This window comes from Borostomias antarcticus (assembly GCF_949987555.1).
Source record: "Borostomias antarcticus genome assembly, chromosome: 7".
NCBI classification, from domain to species: Eukaryota; Metazoa; Chordata; class Actinopteri; order Stomiiformes; family Stomiidae; genus Borostomias; species Borostomias antarcticus.
In genome coordinates this window covers 7,954,436-7,978,293 of record NC_140240.1, presented here as the reverse complement: position 1 = coordinate 7,978,293, position 23,858 = coordinate 7,954,436, and the positions used below count along the sequence as shown (strand labels likewise).

At 44.2% G+C, this 23,858-nt stretch overlaps 4 protein-coding genes across 5 annotated transcripts; 3 read left to right on the top strand and 1 right to left on the bottom strand.

The window, feature by feature from the left end:
• Positions 1–631: 631 nt before the first annotated feature.
• On the bottom strand, positions 632–7,451 carry rrp9 (ribosomal RNA processing 9, U3 small nucleolar RNA binding protein). Of its 2 annotated transcripts, none has more exons than XM_084441546.1 (15): positions 7,273–7,451; positions 7,014–7,102; positions 6,749–6,864; positions 6,601–6,668; positions 5,828–5,869; positions 5,437–5,563; positions 5,191–5,315; positions 3,659–3,751; positions 3,389–3,489; positions 2,647–2,781; positions 1,911–1,973; positions 1,622–1,767; positions 1,277–1,356; positions 1,056–1,129; positions 632–757 (listed from the first exon to the last, which is right to left on the bottom strand). In XM_084441546.1, exons 1-15 carry the CDS (start codon positions 7,351–7,353, stop codon positions 676–678), a joined length of 1,422 nt encoding a protein of 473 aa, XP_084297672.1. In that variant the 5' UTR covers positions 7,354–7,451; the 3' UTR covers positions 632–675. The 2 variants fall into 2 exon arrangements, with proteins under 2 accessions (XP_084297672.1, XP_084297673.1); XM_084441547.1 differs by having other exon boundaries at positions 5,828–5,860.
• Positions 7,452–7,899: 448 nt separating this feature from the next.
• Positions 7,900–10,534, top strand: LOC311311200 (uncharacterized protein). The gene is made up of 6 exons (XM_084440865.1): positions 7,900–7,990; positions 8,300–8,475; positions 8,634–8,787; positions 8,888–9,033; positions 9,536–9,764; positions 10,143–10,534. The coding sequence occupies exons 2-6, from the start codon at positions 8,329–8,331 to the stop codon at positions 10,250–10,252; spliced, it is 786 nt and encodes a 261-aa protein (XP_084296991.1). The 5' UTR covers positions 7,900–7,990; positions 8,300–8,328; the 3' UTR covers positions 10,253–10,534.
• A 4,496-nt stretch (positions 10,535–15,030) lies between these two features.
• LOC311311498 (putative G-protein coupled receptor) lies at positions 15,031–16,317 on the top strand (the record flags this gene model as incomplete). The annotated part of the gene is made up of 1 exon (XM_084441224.1): positions 15,031–16,317. The coding sequence occupies one exon, from the start codon at positions 15,031–15,033 to the stop codon at positions 16,315–16,317; it is 1,287 nt and encodes a 428-aa protein (XP_084297350.1).
• A 6,491-nt stretch (positions 16,318–22,808) lies between these two features.
• cav4a (caveolin 4a) lies at positions 22,809–23,858 on the top strand (the record flags this gene model as incomplete). Its single annotated transcript, XM_084441286.1, has 3 exons — positions 22,809–23,024; positions 23,394–23,581; positions 23,705–23,858. 3 exons carry the CDS (start codon positions 22,809–22,811, stop codon positions 23,856–23,858), a joined length of 558 nt encoding a protein of 185 aa, XP_084297412.1.

Below are 23,858 nucleotides of genomic sequence, written 5' to 3'. Positions count from 1 at the left end.
TTATTGTAATTTATGTAAATAAAATGTTTCTTTTTTAATTATTAAAACATGATACCAGCATGTATTTTCTGCAAATACTCCAGGCATCTGTGAATGCTCAGTAACTTGAGTGTTTAAAATGTTATCGCCGGTAGGTACATCAAAGATCCTAGCAAACATCCTAAATAAACACAGTACATCAGAATCCACACCTCAGATGTAGAATAAACTACACCGTACATCAGATGCTATACCTGACATAACAAGCCTACATGAGATTAACAAGCCTACATGAGATTATCTATGATATACTGTGTCCATCTAATCTCTAAACACACAGGATATCTTTAAACACTAATGAGATAGTTAAGTCTTCAGTAATGTGACAGCTTGGCCTTCTTTGAAAGCAACAGGACATGAGTGGTACAGACCAAGAATTTCTTTTTTCAATTATAACATTTCAAGAGGAATCCCCTGCTACAACCCAAGTAGTCTTGCCCAACGAACACAGCCCTGTACAGGTATGAAATCATCATACATCATACACTTCCTTATAAAAGATCAACAGTGTTGATATCCAGACACCAAGTACCTAAAAGCAGTGTGTAAAGAATTTTATTTACATAACAAAATTGCACACACAGATACACTGGTTCAGGCGTGCAAAAACTAACTTAACTATTTTCCATTCTAAACTTATTGCTCGGGGTTCTGTCTTTTCAAAGGAATAACGCAGAGGCCGTTCTTTGCTTCCTTCATTCTCCACCAGCGGCCGAGCCTGACAGAAACAAACACATCAATCATGTGAAAAGTAAGGATATTAAACTCATGAATAGAAGCTCACTTGAAATTCCTACATAAGAAAACAAACTATGTGGTCTATTAGAGCAAGATTTATGAATGAAATCACAGTGCCCTCTAGTGAGCCATCGTTGAAACTACATGCTGCATCTGTATACTGAGCACAAGACGAGACAAACAAAACCAAAACAGACATATGTATGAGGTGATGAGTCCATAATACAGATGTATGAACTATGCACCGTCCTAAGCCATGAGACGGGTGGTGTGGGTACCTGTGCTCCTGTCCGACTCCTGCCACCAGGAATTGACCAGAGCTGGAGAACTTCAGACTGTTGACAAACCCTGTCTGTTAGACAGAGAGAGGAGGGGACAAGAAAAGATAGACCACATTAGCAAGAACCAAGTACATCTTTCCTCCTACATGCATGTGTGTGTGTGTGTGTGTGTGTGTGTGTGTGTGTGTGTGTGTGTGTGTACACATCATAGGCCTTACCACGGGGACAGTGAAGAGACGCTCCAGTCCTCTGTAGCCCTGGCCACACTTCCACAGCTGCACCTGAGAGTCGTGGGAACCTAAGGAGAAAAGATCATCTCTAGATTAAACTTTGAGTTGTAAAGGTCAATCGGCTATCTAGTGTAGTCTGGTCCTGACGTGCACGTGATTAGGATGGTCCTCTGAGCTCTAAACCAAAGCATCTGTTTGCTGAAAACAATTCAAGTGAGGAAACTGAAGTGCATTACGTGTACAGCAGCAGAAGGTGGAAAAGTTTATTCCTCATCATTACTAAATATATCTCTCACATGAATCGAAGGTGTGTGTGTGTGTTCGCGCGCGCACCTGAGGCAACGGTGTCGGAGTTCTGCAGCGCTGCCACAGCCGTCACCCAATGGGGCTGCTCCAGCCCTGCGTCGCCGTGGCAACCATGGGCCTGCCTCACCGTGCTGGTGGGCTTCTTCCTGTTGACGCTCCAGAGAGACACCGAGCTGGGGGACGAAATCAGAACAGAACCAGAACCGTCAATGGGTCAACAGCCTGTGCTCTCCCCAATTCAATGGGAGGCTACTGTATTTGGTCTGAAGGGGCGGCATTACAAAAACCTTGTGATTTGACCATGAGGTTCTCCTACCCATCGTCAGCCCCTGTTATCATGTGCTCCTCGTTAATCAGCTGGATGCAGTCGATTGAGCCCCTGTGAGAGATCAAGGCAGACAGTTAAAATGGAAAATTGGAAAATTAGTGGGAGTGTTGTTTTTTTTGTTTCATCCCATTTACCCCCGAAATTAATAGAGGTAGAGATTCCATGTTTTATGACACACAAGTTGCACATGTCTGTCATTATTATCAGCTGTAATTTCCGTTCTAGGATATATGACTAATATAAATACGCTGAGAATGGACTCCCTACGGAGCGGGACGAAAGTAAGACAGGAATGGGGCTGAAGTAACATTAAATTAAGGGTCCTCGTATACGTTTTTCAGTGTTGTAATTATATTTTACTTTCAACACATGTACTATTAGACATCATTTCATGTTTGTATAGTCAATAAATGCTATACGTTTGAAATCCTGGTCCGAACCGTGCGTAAACTTTGCAATGTTCTTCTCTCTATGTTTTACTGGTTTTATAGTCCATGGCCTATTGCCGGATTCAATGCTCGCTGTCTTATTAGTACTTGTTGTCAAGGACAAAAGTGGGAAAATAAGCAGCCTAGATAACTATAGGCCCATAGCTCTGGCTAGCATTCTGGATGCAGAGAAGGGAAATTAAGACAACAAAATTGCATAAGGTTGACATGAAAAAATGTTTTTGCTTAATAGAGGTGAATGGATAGGGCATGTAACGGAGAAAAGAGAAACTCACTCATGGCCATGGAACACGAGCTGGGACTCCTCTGCAATTTTCCACACCCTCACCGTTCGGTCCCTGCCCCCGGTGGTCACACACCGCTCCCGACTCCCACTGTCCAGCCCCGTGATCACATCCTGATGCCCAAAGCTGGGGGAGACACACACAGGTAATAATATACACAAACATTGAGACTGACAAACACATACACAAACCATGAATGACCAGAAAGTCAAGATAGGAATGATGAATGAACATATACAGTGCACTCAGAAAGTATTCAACAACTTCACTTTTTCCACATTTTGTTACATTACAGCCTTACAGTGGATTCAATTATTTTTCTCATCAATCCTGTACCCCAAGCAAAAATATGTTTTTAGAAATATTTGCACATTTATTTAAATCACACCCGGTGGAGGTTTCAGAGCAATCTCTACTGCTGTCTAGTGCTGGTGTGCAACAGTATCAGCTACTCCTGATTGCTCCAAATCCCAACCTGACAGAGCTTGAGAGGATCTGCAGAGAAGAAAGGGAGAAATACCCCAAATACAGGTATGCCAAGCTTGTAGCGTCATACCCAAGGAGACTTCAGGCTCCAAATTCTAAAGCTTTTGCTTTGTCATTGTGGAGTATTGCATGTAGATTGATACCTTTTTTTAATTTTTTTATCCATTTTAGAATAAGTCTGTCACGTAACAAAATGTGGGAAAAGTGAAGGGGTCTGAATACTCTTCATGTCCTTCACATAACTTACAGTGTTTCTACATAGGCGTTCTCATCCACATTCCAGACCTTGATTGAGCGATCGTGAGAGGCGCTGTACAGGTCATGGGTTCCTTTCCTGAAGGACAGACCCTGAACAGGACAGTTGTTTGTTAGTTTGAGCCCTCAGACAACAAAATAACAACAACCACCAGAATAGCTATGACAGGCTAAGATACAACAGGTTAAGAGAAAAAAGCAGTAGGAGAAGCCTACAAGCACAGCGTAGGGGGTAAGAAGAAGTGACAGGGGAGCATCTTACCGACACAGGACCTCTATGTCCTGTGAATTTGTAGAGGTGTTTACACGTCGTTGCCTCCCAAATCATGATCAGCTTATTCATATCTCCAGTGGCCTTAGGAGAAATTAAAGATTTAAAATAAAAATAAAAAGTCTGTTCACTGTTTCAACATTCCAATGTAACTGCTTTTTTAATGTTAATTTTCACACTGACAGTCAGTTTATCACGTCCTGATTTTTTTCCCTTATCGGATAAAGTAACCACAAAGACTCCCAATATGTGGTCTGTTTACCAAAATACAGCCTGTTTGAAAATGTGTCGACACGTTGTCGGACTTCCCCGGTAGGGTCTGTTGGCAGTGTAGCCTGTGTGTGTCATCCACTAACGTTACAGCCAAATGCGTACATCTCCGGTGCAGTAATCTGTGCATTTGCATCAAACAACGCACGGTAGGCGATTTTCAAGATAGACCCATGTGAAGACCCATGTGAAGAGGCAACTCCAGGATTTAAATCATTTATCCTTTCATTAGCTAATCACGGCACATCTCAACTCACAATGTATTTGGCTAGCTAACGCTAGCTAGCCTGGTCAAACCTAAACTGAGACTACCGTGACATATCAGACGTGGGGGGAAAATCAACTTGTTTGAGGACAATGAGGCTGGCAATCATAAACAGTTTGTTGCCAATTAGTTTTGACAAATGGGCAATTGATATTTTGCACAGTAAATATGCATGGATCACACTTAGATTGTGGAAAGCTAACAAGGTTAGGGATGCCTACGTCATTAGTCTAGGTTGTCAAGCTAGGTGTTTGGTTGCTAGGTCATATCCAGGACTCAGACACATTTCTGAAAGGAAGGGTAACGGATCATTTCCATTTCAGTTACAGTTCCAAACCCATGTTAACTATGGGATGTTATCACTGTTCCTCCAGGAATGTTGATCCTCATTTGAAACTCCATAGCAACGTGATAGTTTTTGGAACAATTTTTCTGGGCGCAGTTCACTAAAATCGGTATTAAGACACTGAAATAAACTGAAACTAGGTTTTGATTCTATAAATATTTCCAAACGGTGTAACCCGTTTAATAAAGGCAATAGGGACTTTAAGCCACGACGGTTTTCAGGACTGCTACGGTGGCCGGAAATAGATCTGCTATGATGCTATCACCGTAGCGGTCAAAATCGTTAAGCAAACAGCCGACCGGTCCCTACGGCGAAGCGTCTTCGTGACGTTGTAGCCACTACGCGAAACAGGGGGTTTTGTCATCGTAGAATCAGCTGCTACGGCAGGCAGGTTTATCTATCGAGCACTGATCCATTTCCGGTCACCGTAGCGGCCCGTCGTAGCGGTCGTTGCTTAAAGTCCCTAGTAACGACGGCACTCGGCTGTGCCTCGTGCCTATGACCGCAGCACAAGCCGTGGTATATAGGCCATATACTACACCCTCTCATGAGTTATTGCTTCAATGGCTGGTGAAGACTGGTGAAGACACCTCCAGCAGAGCTGAGCCCCATCTGTGCCCGCAAGGCAGTGAGTCTGCTCACCAGGTACTTGCCGTCCGACGATATGGCTATACACAGAACATGCGCTGTGTGTCCCACGTGACGATCCTCTGTACCTTTCCTCCCACCAGCTATCGTGTGGAGTTTCTTCCCACTGTCAACATCCCCTGCGGACACCACAGATTAGAAGACAGGGGATTGGTGTTCTGAGCACACTGGACATTACAATGTTACAATACAACAATATTGCACAGAGGCTGAAATAAGACTTTGGGGGGGCACACTGACATTTGATGATGGAGCAGTCTTTGGCAGCAGAGAAGATGTGCTTGTCATCAGGAGAGATGACCAGGCAGGTGACCGGCAGCTTGTGTCCTCTTAACAAACGGATCTCAGAGGCGTCTGGTGGCAAGAGCTGGAAACCAAGACAAGGGGTCAACACCACCTCAGCTCTCTTTACTTCACCTGTATGTTTGTATACATATATTCTATATTTCACACATACTGTTTGTGTATATTCCTTGTTCTATTTTATGTATATTTGCTACCATGTTTACTCTGTATTTCCAACCTATGCTGTAATTTCCCACTGCTGAAACACCCAGATTTCCTCCCACAGGGATTATTTAAGTACATCCATCTATCTATATATATATACTATGGGTCATGGAAAACTTACATCTTTTGCAACCAGTCGCTGAAGCGTTCCTTTCTGCTCAAGCTTAAGGAGAAAGAAAAGCACAACGTGAGGTGATGGGCAGAGAGAGCGTGCGTTAAAGGATACTTCTCTATTCTGTCTGTCTAACTAGAGAATATAATTTCCCTGATCGCCTCAGTATTGGGATAGCTGCAGTTGTTTCGCAGGTGTGTACTCGGCTACAATGGAAGTCAATGGGGCCAGTGAAATGTTAAAACGTATGATAAATGTGCTTTTCCGAGACAGGAAGCACAGGGTGTAAATATCACTGGTCTCAATATTCTTTCCAGTGAAATTTGTTGCAATCTGAATCTGAAGGTTGAAACAAAAGTTCAATCTGAAACAGAACTATTTAGCTGACTGCAGCACCTTTTCACTGTCGAACTGTAAACTTCTGCAGTACTTTGCAGAGAGGGGGAAGGCCGCTTGATCACAAAGTTCACAGGAGAGCATATTGAGATCGGTAAGATTATTACACCCTGCGCTCCCCATGTCTCAGAAAAGCTCATTCATCATACCTTTTCCAACATCTCACTGGCCCCGTTGACTTCCATTGCATTCGAGTGCGCGTCTGCAGAACAACTGTAACTAGCTCAGTACTGAGGCGATCAGGGAAATGATAGTCTCTACGTGTCAGGTTCATGCAAGACACTGAGAATAGGCCTTAAAGTCCAAAATAGTGAGCTTATCCTTTAAAGAGTGACTTGTCAATCAGTTTTTCATTTCACATGATGCTATCACCACAGCTCTCATACCACTTCCTCCTGAAGTCTTCCAGCAATCAGGTCCGTCTCAAAAGACTCTTCCTCTGCCTTCGATTCCTCTGGTGGAGATAGAGAAAAAAGCAGGTTGGTTGGTTGTTGGTCGTCTTGCTGATCTAGGGGGCAAGAGATGTTGTCTTACCCTCCTCCCTCAGCTGGTCAAGGTAGAGTTTGGCCAGGCGTAGCTTCTTCTCCTGCGGAGTCTCCTCGTACTCCTCTTCCTCCACGTGAGACTTTCGTTTCTTGTGCACTGCGGGACTAATATGAATAGGAGAGTTAGATAGATTAATGCCTAATGCTCTCAAATCCCAAATGAAGAGGGGTTAACAATCCAAATGAAGTTAACGTATCACACTGAAATGTCTGCCCAGTGTGCATTGCTAACGGTAGCGTAGCAAGAATCTCACCTTTCTGTCTCAGAGTCACTTGAGATTTCCTCGTTCATCCTTGAATTTAGTTTCTTCGCTCGGCCCTTGTTCCCCATGTCCACAACACCCTGAACCACCGTAACAAAAGGATCAACATAGTAATATACATTGTGATCATCATCTTGGACGTTCTGTTACAATTTACCCAAATAATGCCTATTTGCGGTAGGGGTTCGCTTAGATGGGTAACTGTTAGCAGTACAGTAGCTAAGGTTAGCTAGTTAGCTGTAATTCTTACCTTTCGTTTTGCTCCTGCGGAATTGTCATCTTTTTTGTAAAGTTTTGCGTTCACTTTTTTCTTAATGAAGAAGGACGACATGACGAAAATATAATCAAGTAAGCGGTCTATAAACAATTTAACTGAAAATAATCCTAGCTTGCTAGCTTCAGATTGTAGTCATGCCTCTAGGTCCATGATCCACATGGGTCTCGTCCATTTCTAACAAACTATGAACACGAACACATGTAGCTACAGCGACGTTTTGATTGGTTGGTGGTTGTGGATCCGTCAACTACGCTCAGCCTTCGGATCAATCCCATTGGACCGTTAAGATAGTCGGAACAAAAACAGAAATGTGATTAGCTGGAATAACCTAGTTCGGTTGAGCAGGAAACGTGTACATGGGTCAATTGTTTCCCGAGAAGTTAAATCGGCGCAATAGTTCCATATTAAGTGTTGTACAGCTAATAATTCATAAGTGGTGAAAAGCAACGTCTTCACTTGAAATGTTTATAAGTACAAATTCACCGATTGCAGTTATCAGTGTTATATTGACATATCCAGCTTCCATTCAAAAATGTACTTGGGACCATGATACACTGCAGTACTTCAGTACTACTAGGCCGCCGTACTTCCTCTTTACTAGCTAGGTAGTATTTACATTTACTGCGGAGAATTTCGTTCAGTGATAGATCACTTTAAGCCTACACACTGGAAAACGAGGTTGAAGCAACGGGTAGGTTTGTGAACTACTGTAATGTTATGAAATTAGTTTTGATCTTGGTATGATTTGATCCCAACTGGATTTCTTATTTTCTGAGATGAATGCTGCTGATCCTAGAGAATCTGCAGAACGCAGTATCAATATACTAGCCTACTAACTTTCTACCACGTTGAAACACTGTAACGTGAATCTGACTATTCCCTACCGCCAGGGCTGCTTGATGGAATTTGCTCTTCAAAATATTTGTGTAGTAGCCTATTCAAAATGTTTATACTTCTGAATAGCTGTATGATCTGTTTTCTGGTTATCATTGTTTATTAGTTGTGGGCGATCTTTCTCCTCACACCAACATGCCACCAAAGAGAGAGGCATCAGCATCCGCCGAACAGCCTGCCACCAAAATGATGAGGGTAGCCTCAGAGATACACGAGGAGACAGGTGATCATTCAGAGGAGAAATACAGAATATCTGGTGATACCATTTATCCAAGCTTTGAGGTGAGTTATCATATACGTGAAAGGTTTCTCAACTATTTATTTAAAAAATATTTTTTTTACATTAGACCTTTTTTTTTTTTCTTTTTTTTTTTTACCATAGCCAAATCAATTCTTACACATTCTTAGAATTATGTTTTTCTGTTTTCTGCCTCTATCAGAGTGAACCTATTGACTTCGAGGAAGAAGAGACAAGTTCAGGCATGAGAACAGATACCATTAGCCTTTTAATGAAAATTGACCAGCTTCAAGCAGAGCTCAAATATGAACGCAGATGTCGGATTATGGCCGAGAGGGAGCTGAGACAGCTCAAAGGTGGGTCCGCCCCAGATCGATTTCACAATGAGATCTCTGGTATTTGCTCAATGATGTGTCTCCTCCAGTATGTACATGTATATAACTGTACATTTTGCAGAGATGAATGACCTGATGACGCAGATGAGACACACAGCACATGACCTGCGAACAGTCCTGGACAATGCAAGACAGGGGACTGCTTCTCAGAGCAGCGAAGATGAAAACTTTCCCTATGTAATTGGGGAGTCTGTGCCATTGGCAGAGGTAAGGTCACCCATAATGCCATGGCACACTCATTTGATGCTGCATTCCAGTTGCCTGGGAAGTTGGATTTGGAGCCTGGATTGGTGTTCCAGAAACAACAAGGCGAAAAATCCACTTTAGCCTGATCTTTGTAGTTCTAGCCAAGTTAGCCATTGTTAGCAATAACAGTTTTACGACTGTACGACTGATTTGATCTTGATTTTGAGGTTGTAATTGTGGTCGGGTTAGGTCGGGATAGATATTTTTTTACCCAAATGTCCATGGCGGAAATCCCAGTCCAGTGGGCGTTCCAGATTACATTTTTGCCAGGGAACTAGAATAGTCCCAGTTCTCAAGGCAACTGGAATGCACCATGCACACCTACTGTATGTGCAGGCAGTCTCCATTTTAGCCTGAGAGGAGGGGAAGAGGGCGGTCATTCAGGGTTCCATCTGTACTTTCAAGGCCTTTTGTGATACTTTTGCATAATGAAACAAATCCTTATCCCTTATCCTTATCAAAGGAGGATGAGAATCTCCTGCATCTCTCCGGAGGCCTGAGGATCCAGAGGAATCTGTACGAACGCATTGCTGCGATCACTGACTTCAGGAAGTACATCTCTGCGCTGCTGATGGTGCTGTTTGACAGGGACACACTGGCTACCCATACTTTGCAGGGCAGGAGGACCAACATCGCCAAAGAAGACTCCCAGAAGCCTCCCCTCCCCCCGGACATCTTGAGGGGTCTAACAGGTACTGGACTCCTTCTCTGACTTTTTTTGTTCATGCAACGGTGGCTCAGGCGGTAGAGTAGGTCATCCAATGACGGTAGGGTCGGCGGTTCAAATCTGTCCTTGGCCAAGACACTGAACCCCAAATTGCTCCCAATTAGCATGGCAGCTGGCACCATTGGTGTGTGAATTTGTGTGTGAATGGGTGAATGAGAGGCCTTCATTGTAAAGCGCTTTGGGTAAGAGCGCGATATAAGGCAGTCCATTTACCATTTAGCAAGTATGAATGCTTTTTTATGGTGGTCAGTTTGGTCCTCACAATCCTGGTCTACAGCCCAAAGAATGCCCATATCAAATGCCTCTGATGATGCTAAAGTGCATTGTTGCTTTTTTTCCCCAGAGCATGTGAAGATCAAGTTTGGAGTGGACTACAGTGTGATACGAACAGCCATTAGAACCAAGCTGAACAATGAAGACAAACTGTTAAAGAAGAGATTGGGATTTCGCTAAAGAAGGCAAAATCTGATTTTTCCTATAACATGCCAAGGCTATTACATGTATGGATGTAGGGAGGATAGGTGTTATTACATGTACTGTATGTGGATGTAGGGATGGATAGGTGTGTCTTGTTCTTAGTTCCAGGGCACCATTTTATGGCAGGTGTAAAATGTTACGTAATGTCATGTGACTCATTTTCACTAGTTTCCCAAGTTAAAGGAGTAGTAAAGGGAAAATTATGTTTAGCCCTGTTTTAAGGTTACGTATGATCATATACAATGGTTCAGATCAAAAAGTTGACAAAACTAGCACTTTTGAGAAAGTGATAATTGCTCTACCACCGTTTAGGCCATACAATGGATGTGGGTGGGCACCGTGAAAAATCATTCAAAAATATGTTAAACTAAAATTGAGAGTTTAACATGTTTTTTGAATTATTTTTCACGGTGCCCACCCACATCCATTGTATGACCAAAACGGTGGTAGAGCAATTATCAGACTTTCTCAAAAGTGCTAGTTTTGTCAATTTTTTGATCTGAACCATTATATGATCATAAGTAACCTTAAAACAGGGCTAAATTATTTTCCCTTTACCACTCCTTTAACAATAAGGATTCCTGATTAAACTTTTCACAATGTCACAGCTGTTCTTGTCACTGTAAAGCAACAATTTGTTTACTTATTTTTTTTCAGATCTGATCACATGCAGCTTCTAATCTTATGATGATTAATACTGTAAGTGTATTCCAACTAATAAAAATCCACTTCACGTTAGATACCGTGACGAAGGCCGCTGGGCCAAAACATGTTGGTCGTTTTCATAATGACATAGAAGCTTAAATAAAGGCTTTTTAACCTTGAAGAGCTGCCTGGGACCATCTTCTGTTTTATTCATTGGATACTGGCCCAAAATGAGTCCTACAGACGCATTCAATCAAGTTTGAGAAGTTTAGGCCTGAGGAACGCTGCAGCCATCGCCTTTCTTTCTTTCTTTCTTTCTTTCTTTCTTTCTTTCTTTCTTTCTTTCTTTCTTTCTTTTCCACTTGATGATGTATTGGATGATATTGTGAGCTCAATCTGTTCAGTACACTGTTGGGCGCTCCCTCCTGTGGATGTTCTGTTCTAATATTCCAGCAGATGTCAGTGCACAGCACCATCTCAGTTTATCAAGGTATGGGATACAACCAACTCTTCCATGTATTTATTTTGAGATATTGCAATAAATTAAACTATTTAGTGCTGATAAGTTACTGTTAGGACAAGCAATGACAATAATTCCAATGTACCTGTACCTGTACTGATTATATATGGCAATTAAACTTTTCTATTCTATTCTAAATGATGAGACTGATTTTAGTAGTAGATATTTTTTGATTAACTGACAAAACCAGTTCACACTATTCTGTGACCTATTTAAAGGAAGTTATCTGTTGATTGTGGCTGACGGTGTATATGGATATAAAACACCATAGAGCACTGAAGCCTACAGCATGTGTGTGTGTGTGTGTGTGTGTGTGTGTGTTGTCAGGACCAAGGGAGGCCTGCAGGGACAGAACAGCTGTGTGTGTAGACAGGGGAATAGTGTACAATGTGTCACTGCCATAAACAGAGATAAAAGGAAGAGTGAGGATAGGCAGGATAAAGACAGTGGGTGTGGTTTCAAAATGCGTAGCCTTACCAATGATCCTTTCGAGCAGCGTGCTTCCTATGATGACCAGAGCCTAGCCCCTCCTCCTCCTCCTCCTCCTCCTCCTCCTCCTCCTCCTCCTCACTGTGTCAGCGGTGCTGCCTCTGTGGTCCCGCTACACATCACCTAGCTCTCCTCTGACACCCGTCTCCTCTTACCAGCCCTGCACACACTCCCCTCCAAGTGGGAGCATCCCACCGATCAATCTGTTAGGGCGACAGAGCTTCAACTCTTCCGAGCAGGACCTGAGCCTGGACAGAGCAGCAGAGTGGCCTGCGGTGCCTGGGCTCAGTAGTGCGTGGTTGTTGGGCCCTGCTGAGGGGGATTTGCAGGGGACACCTGTGGCTACTGTAGTAGCTGGCTGAAACAGGAGGGCCTCAATACTGGCCTTGATGTTTAAGACTTCCTCAGGAGACAGAAAAACTCCTCTGCTCCACCCTTTAATTCCTCTGGGGGTAGAGGAGTACGGGAGAAATCAAAGGCTTCTTCGACAGTCCAGTCAAAATGTACTGTATGTACGCCTCACATGCAAGGTGAGTTCACATTTAAATGATTTAATTGTTGAGGTTTCTGTGTATGGAAGAGATTAGATTTAACATGATCTTCCCAGCAAACTACCCGGATCTCCAAACTGGGTGGGAAAAGTTCCGTTTCATTTTGTGGCACAGAAAGTATTTTCCTGAGTTTGAGTGCAAAGATGTTTCTACACGTAGTAGTCATGACTTTGTCCTGGTTTATAAACACATGTACAGTACTATAGGCCTGGTTTATAAACACATGTACAGTACTATAGGCCTGGTTTATAAACACATGTACAGTACTATAGGCCTGGTTTATAAACACATGTACAGTACTATAGGCCTGGCTTATAAACACATGTACACTACTATAGGCCTGGCTTATAAACACATGTACACTACTATAGGCCAGCAGACATAAAAGAAGCAGTAGATTTGATCTGAGGTATAAATAAATCTAATAAGTGCTCATTATAGTATGATACATTTATGCATGTACTGTTTGGGACGTGCATTGCACATTTGATGCTGTATGATCAGATAACCAGGGGTATCACTTTTCTGGTGTTCAGTGTGCTGCATGTGAGGAGTATCTGTTTGGTGGACTTTAATGGACCTGTGGCATATTAGAAAGATTATGTAGGCCTATCAGCATATTTATAGGAGATGTTTTTATTTCATTCAAATAATTGCTGTCTCACTAATCCAGTAACAGGGCATTTATATTTTATATTAGAATAAGTAGTTAGGTAGTTTTTCTACTTTTTCACTTGCATTTCCTGGTCAGAAATGCAAGTAAGTATGCTTTAGGTAGAACAACAGGTATTAAAAAAGTTAAAAATAAAATAAATAAATAAAAAATAATGTTTTCAAGCCAGGTTTATCTGGCAAAACAGAAGAAGGGACCCCTCAAAAAGATGGGTCAAAATACATGTAACATCTATTCACATAATTCGCATTCACATCAATTATCGTATCATGCAAGTGACAGCATGTACAGTATCTATCAAACAATTGTTTACCGCCTGGCTGAAAATGACCTTTTCAGAAGCCTATAGCTCAGGCCTACAGTAAAGGACATGATGTACTGTTGGATTGAATGTGATGGACATCCTTACATAACATGAGTGTTCATACACCATTCCTTTCTGGGGATAAATGTCATTAAAGTGTGTCGTGCCGATCCCTGTCCACCAGAGAAGATTAGAGGGGGAGTAGAGCATCCCTGGATCAGTGGCTGCAGTCACAGAAATGATAATAATAATAATAATAATAACAATACACAATAACTAGGGTAATAATAATACTTATTATTATTATTATTATTATTATTATTATTATTATTACTATTATTCATTTTATCTATAAAGCAATTTTCATTGTGAAAACAATCTCAAGGTGCTGAAACATTCACAAAGTCATGAAGAAAAGAGAGACACTAATTAATATAAAATATATACATATTACATACAAAAAGCTTTTCACATTACATACAAAAAGCTTTTCTAAATAAGTAGGTCTTTAGACCAGAGTCTGTGGTGCACATGGATAGTCATACAGCCTCTGGGAACATGATTACAGTGCTTGTAGCAGTGATTCTATAGACTGAAGTGGATGTGGGACAGGATCAGATTTCTCTGCTGCGTCTCTTCATGACACAGAGTTGAGAGGGGCACAATGAGCATTTGTATGAAAATAAATTTGTTTTTGAAATCTCACACAACTGATATCACTGTCCCTATGACAATTGACATAGCTAGATTGTAAATGTTTAGATTAAGCTGTTGATTTCAAAGTTACTCTATAAGAACACACACACACACACAGGCCTACACATACACACATACACAGACACACACACACACACACACACACATAGGCTAATCAAAGCTTTTGAGCTAAAGAGAGTTTTAGTTGTCCAAGTAGCATTTAAATGTGAACATCAGTATCTCTGTATTTAATTGGGCCTGCTGTGACAACTAGTGCAGCACAGGGACACGTGCTGGTGAGGGTGAGAGGCTGTGTTTGATGCAGGGTGACACTGAGCACATACTAATCAATGTGGTTCCCTGCAGCTGGGCTAAAACAAGCACACTCATTATCTTTCAATTCAAAAGGTTAGGGAAGGATGGAGGAGAGATACAGGGTTTACCCCATGAATTATTCCTATTGATCAGGTGTGTGTCCTCTGCCCAAGAGGGAGCGGGAGAGCAAGTGTCCCTTCTCCAAAGGGACAGCAGTGTGAATCAAATTGATTCCCTTGTCTTCCATACCTTCAAAGCAGACAACATAATTTTATTTTAGCCATTATAAATCTCATGTGCACTTGAAAACTCAGTTTTCTTGACAAGATGATTACATTCCTCAAACGATAGGGCTTGCACAGGTAGCGCAGTGAAACTGTTAGCCTCTCTTGTGTAATGGTGATTTATATACAGCTCTTTAAATATGTTTCTGCTTTTTTCAACAATAGGGACAAGTCGTCTAGCATTTGACCAGTGATCAGAAGGATTATTCCGTCTCCTCGGTGAAGGATGGGGGCTTGTGGAATACGGACGTCTACTTCAAAACTCGCATTGTGAAGGATGGAGGCGGCTGACTCACCCCTGACCCCTGAGCTCAACGACACGGCAACCCACAACGTTAGCCCGTGGGCGCCCCTTCCCTCCACTCCCGGCAGGCAGCTGGGCGCTCTCCCCGACGCCCAGACTCGCTTCAAGGACCTGTCAGGGATCCTCCTCATGGTGTCCCTCAACGTGTTGGCCCTGCTGTCCAACACCGCCGTGCTGGTGGTCATCGTCAGAGCCCCCCACCTCAGGAAGTTTGCCTTCGTGTGCCACCTCTGCGCGGTGGACCTGCTGTGCGCCGTGCTGCTCATGCCACTGGGCATCGTGTCCAGCTCTCCGTACTTCGCCGGCGTGGCGTTCACCATGCCGGAGTGCCAGGTCTACGTCTTCCTCAACGTCTTCCTCGTCGCTGCCTCCATCTTCACCGTCACGGTCATCAGCGTGGAGCGCTACTACTACATCGTCCACCCCATGCGCTACGAGGTCAAGATGACCCTGAAGCTGGCGGCCGCCGTCATGGCTGCTGTGTGGGTGGCGTCCGTTCTGCTGGGGTTGGCCGCCGTGTTCGGGTGGCCGGCCTATGGCGGCCTGAGCTCCGTCAGCGCCGCCCACTGCTCCCTGCACTGTAGCGGGCGGGGGCGGGGCTTCTCCGCCCTGTTCGGCGTGACCTGCTTCTGTGCGCCGGCCGCCGTCATGTTCGCCGTCTACTGCAACGTGTACAAGGTGGCCCGCGTGGCGGCTCGCCAGCACGGCCCCCTGCCCTCCTGGACCGCCGGCCACCCGAAACGGCGCTCCGACTCCATCAACAGCCAGACCACCATCATCACCACCCGCAACGCCCCACGAAGGGCGGCTAGGGACAAGGCCTTCGGAGGGGGCAAGGCCGCTCTCACCCTGGTGGTGATCGTCGGGCAGTTCCTGCTCTGCTGGCTGCCTTACTTCGCCTACCACCTCCACCTGACGCTCAGCTCCTCTCCCGGGGTCCCCACCGACGCCGAGGAGGCCGTCACCTGGCTGGCGTACTCCTCCTTCGCCGCCAACCCCTTCTTCTACGGCCTGCTGAACAGGCAGATCCGGGAGGAGCTGTGCAAGCTGCGGCGCTGCTACTCGGCCAGGCCGGTGGAGATGGCCGCGTCCAGCCACGAGGGCTCGGCCCACGACAACTTCCTGCAGTTCCTGCAGAGGACCAGCTGCACGGTGGAGACGCGGGCTAGCCTGGCCACCTCCAGTCCCAGGAGCACCCTGGACCAGACCGGACAGGCCGGCTTCAGGATACCAGGCCAGATCCCAGAGGAGGTTAGTTAGACTTACTGCCACAGGCGCTGTGGTGGCCGTTCAGCTGGAACTTACAGAACTGTCACTGACTGAATGGAATCTTTCTGCTGATTCGTTCATTTTTTTTTTAATTCTTTGTAATTGCATCTTGAGATTATTCTAGAATGACTGAAGTGCATTATGGGGATGTTATTGCTGTTGCTTCAAATATTCCTAATGCTGGGACTAATACAGTTTTTATCACTATGATTGCCACCATCTCATTCTGCATACTACTGTAGACTAGTCGTGTTTCAATTTCAATTCAGTGTTGATGAAAACTTGAATAGTCTTAATTCCACTGTATCACACATACACTGAATAACATTTTTTTTCTTCATTCGATAGGATTCAGTGAGGGTATTGAGTATGAATGATAATATCCCAAAGTGATCAGATACTGGCATTATTTCTCCTAGGATATAATGTTAGTACATCTCAAATTTACTGTATTTTCTCCATTGTGCAAATAAAATTCTAAAGAAACTGTAAGAAATTGTTGTGTTTTTACTGTGTATATACTGTACAGTACATCTGAACAAATGTAAGTGTTTGGTATGTGCTTTCTGCATCTAGAGCTGTGAGGATATGATTTCTAACCAAACACTAGCACAATGAAGAAATCAATTAAATTGTCATATATTGTTTCTTTTGGACTGTAACTGCGGAACAGGGATTCGGTGAAAGGACTGAAAGGGTGATACATGCATGTGTTTTGTAAACAATGACATGATGATGGTCAGGGTTTGAGGTTTTACCCCTACAGTAACTATCAGATCCAGCTCTGAGGAGGCTAGCATTGTTGATGAGAAGCCTCCTCCCTCCCACATAGACATTAGATTTAAAGGGTAACAATGGGTAGAGATATTGTGGTCACAAACAGAAAGAGCATGCATATGCATAGCAACTCATAATTTGATATATCCACTCATGTTACAGTATCTTTACTCCTGCTAGCAACCTGACTGCTGACAGAAGCCAGGAATATCTTGCTAGTCTAGCAGATTTTCATTTTAAATCAATGTGGCTGGCTAGTTAGTTTATTGCTGACGCTGTTTGGATGGTGAAAAAGCTCCTGATGTCCCTTATCTTTTTTGGGGTGGTTGTGGCTCAGGAGGTAGAGCGGCTTGTCCAGTGATCGTAGTGTCGGCGGTTTGAATCCCGGCTCCTCCTGACAACATGTCAAAGTGTCCTTGGGCAAGACACTGAACTCCAAATTGCTCACAATGAGTAGGCTGACACCTTGCATGGCAGCTGCTGTCATTGGTGTGTGTGTGTGTGCGTGTGTGTGTGTGTGTGTGTGTGTGTGTGTGTGTGTGTGTGTGTGTGGATGGGTGAATGAGAGGCCATTGTAAAGCGCTTTGGACAAAAAAGCCATATAAGTGCAGTCCATTTACCATTTTACAATTTGGTAGAGGTGGTATAATATCTATAAACACGTACACAAGTACAACATGTGTTGGCATGGACAAAATTATATATGTGTGCTGTGTGCATCTTTCCTCAGGAAAGGGAGTAAGACACAATTAAATAGTGTTTTAGTCAAAAGACTATGATTAAAACTAAATCAAAATTTGGAAAAAATGGCAAAACATTAGTGTGCAGATATTGAAATGACAACAGCCACTTGAGGACAATATTAGTATTCAGGACATAATCTGGGAAAAAATCTAATGACACCACACTGGAACCACATACACGCATAAGAAGAAATCTTTATTAGTAATGTACAGTATTGTAAAATATAGTATAGTATAGTACATGTCCAGTAAGCATGCACTCATACATATAAAAACACATACCTGAGCACGCACACACAAACAAGGATTAATGCTACATTTTAGGATTATAGTGTTCTGGTATTAAATTAGACTCAGAACTGGTATAAACCTGGATTACAGTTCCCTCACAGCCACACAGAATATTTGTCTCCGAACACTGTTCATCACATTGCAGTCTCTCTCTCTCTCTCTCTCTCTCTCTCTCTCTCTCTCTCTCTCTCTCTCTCTCTCACACACACACACACACACACACAAACACACACACTTACCTTGGTATTTTCTATCCAGATCAGATATAATGAACACGTTGATGTCTTCTTTGATTCATGTCCATCTGTAATTTACACTGAAATGCATAATAACAGAACAAATATCCTGTTTGGTCTCTCAATTCATCTGGTTCTAAGCTCAGAGGTCATTATGTAATGTCCTCAAATTTCTATATTTCGTCTAATTTTGAGGTCAGAGGTCATGTAATGTCCTCAAGGTTCTGTATGTCCTTGTGAGAGAGGTACATCCAGACTGAACTAACTCTACCCCTAACCCTATAGAGCATGTTTCCCTACCCTTTCTCACCCCTTGATGTCCTCATCTTTCCTTGAAATGCATGTTGAAATGGAGTTCATCTGAAAATGAAAAATTATGGACATGATAATGCGATTTCAAGAGACGGTAAAGTACGTTGGTACATGAAGGAGCAGTTCAAAGACCTAACCTGTCCTAGCCCATCAGCCCCTCCATGACTTTACATGAATATATATGAGCAGGCCTCACAATGAGACACTAATTAAAGTGAAGGACCTCCCTTCTCTATGAGACCAAACCTAAACAATCACATCAATCAATGACCCTTCCCTTCCTCTGCAGGATTTAAAGTAAATCAAACAAGAGCATGCTTCAATGAGAATAACAATGCTCACACCCCGTGGCTCCTTACAGAATGGGTTTGCTCAATCTGCAATTCCCAGGTGTGTAATTATAAAGAAACAAACTGTATTTTTCTTCTTTGACCTCACCTCTGGATGTCTGTCTGCCTATATAATCTGATATCACTGAAAATGGTCACAGAGCAATAATGAGTGAAAAACAGACATGAGGAATCAAAGACAGGGGGACGGACCTCGGGGTGTGATTAATTAACCTGTCCAACGGAGTGTGCTGTTTGATTGAATTAGTGTGCCATATGATCTCTGAGCAGTGTGTGTGGGAGGCCAGATCTAGCCTGAACCGCACGTACACATACTGAGGTTCCGTAGACCAGAGCACCGTGACATCAAATTGTAGTAAATAGGAAGTACACGCATGCGGACACACCCCTTTTTGGGAGGCGGGACCAGGGCAGGGCTTTGCGCCCATTTCAACTTGCCACCATTCAGATTCAAAGTTGTTCACCCAAAAAGGGGCGGTAGCCATACACGCGGCATGAAAGTTCCCGGATGATTGCTCTTTCAGTTTTCACGAAACCCGCTTTCTGGAGTAGGCTACCCCCACAGGTCTATCAAACACACAGATTTCCAGGCCTCTACCAATACCTGACATTATGCCATGAGATTAGAGTGACAGTCAATGGAAGATGAGAGAGACACGGTGGTCAGGGACCGAGACAGAGCAGAAACAGAATATAACACAGGCACCAGCAGCCCAGTTATTAAAGGAGTAGTAAAGGGAAAATGCATGTTTAGCCATGTTTTAAGGTTACTTATGATCATATACAATGGTTCAGATCAAAATGTTGACAAAACTAGCACTTTTGAGAAAGTCTGATAATTGCTCTACCACCGTTTTGGTCATACAATGGATGTGGGTGGGCACCTTGAAAAATCATTCAAAAAACATGTTAAACTCTCAATTTCAAAGACAAGAAACTCACCAAGGTGTTAGTTGGCGTTCTGACATATAACTCGCCATAAAGTAAGATTCTAGTTCATCTGGAAAGGCTTTTTTTAATATTTAGCATAGAACTATTTAGTCGCAGCACATACGTGTGTAAACTTCCACAAACTAGGTAGCCTAGCAACATAAACGATAACAATAGCTACCGTAAGTAGTTCCGCTTCCTGAATTCCCTCTGCGGATTGATCTACACATCTACAACGGTCGCTTCAATACAAGTCAGTGGATTTCATAAAATTATCAATAAAACCCTACAGGATTCATACTTTGCGGCGAATTTGATGTCAGAACACCAACGGACACCAATTACACCCTCAGTGAGCTTCTTGTCTTTGAAATCGAGAGTTTAACATGTTTTTGAATGATTTTTCACGGTGCCCACCCACATCCATTGTATGACCTAAACGGTGGTAGTGCAATTATCAGACTTTCTCAAAAGTGCTAGTTTTGTCAACATTTTTATCTGAACCATTGTATATGATCATAAGTAACCTTAAAACAGGGCTAAACATGCATTTTCCCTTTACTACTCCTTTAACACAACTGTCATCTTTCCTTCATTTCAAAACTGTCACATTCAGACAGTCCATTTTTCAAGCGAACCATCTCATCTTCTAGCCTTGTCCGTCTGAATATGTGAATATGACTGATTGTCGTACAGGAGCCCCGTGGAGGGCCAGGTGTGTACTCGACCTGGAGGTGTGTGCTATCCAGAGGGCGAGCGACAGGTAGAAGACATCCTGACAGAGAGTGTATGTTTGAGTAGTGAACCACCTCGGATAACACACACACACACACACACACACACACACACACACACACACACACACACACACACACACACACATACACGCATGCTCCTCTTGTCCCACCCATCCTTCCATCCACAGACATGGACACAAACAACCCCCCTGCCATCTGGCGAGGTGTGCAGTCCATTAGCATACCGCCGTCTCCAGCCTCCCCTCACAGGAACCTCTCAGTCATCAGTACACTATGTTGTCTCTCTGTCTCTCTGCTGGGTGGAAATGATCTCTCACCAGGGAAACCGCCACTCAGCCCACTCTCTACTGTAGCTCTCACGTACACATAGTTCTCGGTAGAAATAAGCTCACCTGACAGAATGGTGAAGTAGACAGAAACATGTTGTGGTGATATTACTGTGCCCGACTACGGCAGAAGGATGTGACACCTCTGAGACCACAGAGAGCAGACATCACTGTGCACATCGCCTTGGAGTGGAGAACTTAGTTCATTGAGTGTAGATTTTAGCCACCGCTATAACTGCAGCCCGCCATGTCTACCCCTGGCCTTTCAAATAGATGCCTATTTATAGCAGACTGAGGATGATCTGTTAATGGGTCCAAAGGTTGACAGAGAAAAAGGGATTTTCCTGAAAGCCTATTGCAAAATTCAGCTCACACCTGGGGGGAGAGGGTAGAGAGCTGAAGACCATTTTCCACATTATCGTGTCTGAGAGGAGTGCTCTGTGACGTCATCTCTCTCTCTCTCTCTCTCTCTGTCTCTCTCGCTTCCGGCCACTGACAGATAATGCTGATGAGCTGTCCAAGCCAAGGCGATAATCCAGACACCGCTGAGTCTCACTGCTGACTGATGAACAGTTTCCTCACACGTTTTTCGATGTGCATCGCTCTCTCTTGCCTGGCCTTCATACCAGAAACTTCATGTTAAACTAGAGAGATATGAGTATATGTCTTCCAGGAGATATCTGAGGCTTGGCAACAGAAGAGGTTGAGGGGTGCTTTGGCTTGTCATTAACTCCCTAACTTGTGATTGGCACGTGTGACTGTGGGCAAGTCTGGGCATATTTCTGGTTCACAGTCCTTGCACCACACAAACGGCCTGTTTAACCATGAAGTTATGTAGCCTGTGTAAAACAATGCAATACTAATTATCTTAGGTAACTTCACATCCGGTGCATGTTAATTTGAGGTCTGGGGTTAAGATGAGAGACAAAACTGTACCGTAGTCAGTGGTTACTAGGCCTATGTTTACAGCAGAAGAGAGGTATTTTCAGAGGGATTAGATCATGTTTCAGCTGCGCCGAGCGGTTTCTGTCTGCTCCAGTACCTCAGAGGTAGAGAGGAGGGCGCTCTTGGGCTAAAGACTTCCAAAGGTGTAACACTTTTAAACGGCCAGCTGCCAGGTGATATAAAGACGTCTGGGGTCCACGATCACATCACAGGCTAACCACGACCTGGTAACTAACAGACACAAGAGCATACAATTTACAGAGCATTTCATTGCACGATCAATCAATGACTCATCATTGCCTAATCGAATTTAATGTGGAACAGGTGAAATAAGTTTCTTCTCAGTTTTTTTTTCTTTCTTTTCTTTTAAAAAGGAGGGGTGCTCAATCCTTACTATCCCCAGTGGGTCAGGAACAACAGCAGGACTGAGTGTTCACAATCCAGTGAAAGTCCTCTCAGTAGTATTTATACTCTCTCTCTCTCTCTCTCTCTCTCCCTCTCCCTCTCCCTCTCCCTCTCCCTCTCCCTCTCCCTCTCCCTCTCCCTCTCCCTCTCCCTCTCCCTCTCCCTCCCTCCCAGGACACAGGGAAATGATCCAAGCATGAAAGCCCAGCTGGAAATACCAGTCAGGCCCCAGTCACTTTCCCAATTTAGCCCACTGCTGTGGCAAGAGCCACACTGGTCCGTCTGGCCACCCTCCGTTTGACAGTGTCAGTGTGACTGTGTGCCAACCCCATTAGACTGGGAGAGGGAGTTTCTGGACTGTTGATCCAGCTGAAGTGACTGTTTTCTCCTTCTGTTTTGAGAGGACACCATGATGAGGGAGGACAGTCCAGAGGAAACAGACATCGACCTGGGGGATTCTGAATGCTCGGAGGACCTAGAGGACCAGCGGGGCCCGGAGCAGCCGTGGAAGGCCCCGGCACGAGAGCAGTCCGAGGAGGACATCACATCCACGTTAGTGGACATCAGTGACACCAAGCCCCTGCTCAACTTCAGGGACCCCCGGGGCGTCAATGACTGTCTGAAGGTACGATACATGCCCCACACAGGAGAAAATCACATGAGACTTTTGAGTTTGAATTGTGTGTACAGTATTCAGGTTCATACACTTTATCTGTAAGTTATATGTTATAATATGATATGGTGTGCTTCCTTAGTTGTCATCTGAATGGGCTCATGATTGATCTTTCCTGAAAGAAAACCAGTTTTAACACAGTAACAAATAGCCAGCTGTTGTTCTACTGCCCTCCTGTGGGCATCCGGTTAATTGCAGGTTGTCAGCACCTTTGAAATCCAGATTTCCTGCTTGTTTACTAGGAGGAATATGAAGTCAGGGAGGTGACAGTGTGAGAGTTGCCCGGTAGACCATGACCTCTGACCTTCCCCTGTGGCCCAGGTGACCTTTGAGGACGTGATAGCGGAACCGGCATCGGTGCGTAGCGGAGACAGGGTGTGGATCTGGAGCAATGCTCTGTTCGAGGTCACCAGGGTGTGGATCTACCGGACGGTCACTGTCCTACTGGCCGTCCCCTTCTCCATCCTCTCTGGCCTCCTCTTCGCCGTCCTCAGCTGCCTCCACATCTGGTGGGCGTCTCGTCCTCACACTGTGCCCCTGCTTTTCCCGGCAGCATGTGGACCGTCGGTCAGCAATAATCTGAGTTGAGTTCTGCTTCTCACTGTGTGCTTTTCCACCTCGCACCACCACAGGATGGTCACCCCCTGCATCCACTGTGTGTTCATGGCAACATCGGGCTGTCTGCAGACCCTGTGGAGCGTCGTTCTGGACGTGGTGGTGCGGCCCTTCCTCACCAGTGCCGGGAGCTGCTGCGGAGGCCTCCGGGTGCACCTGGCGCGGGAATGA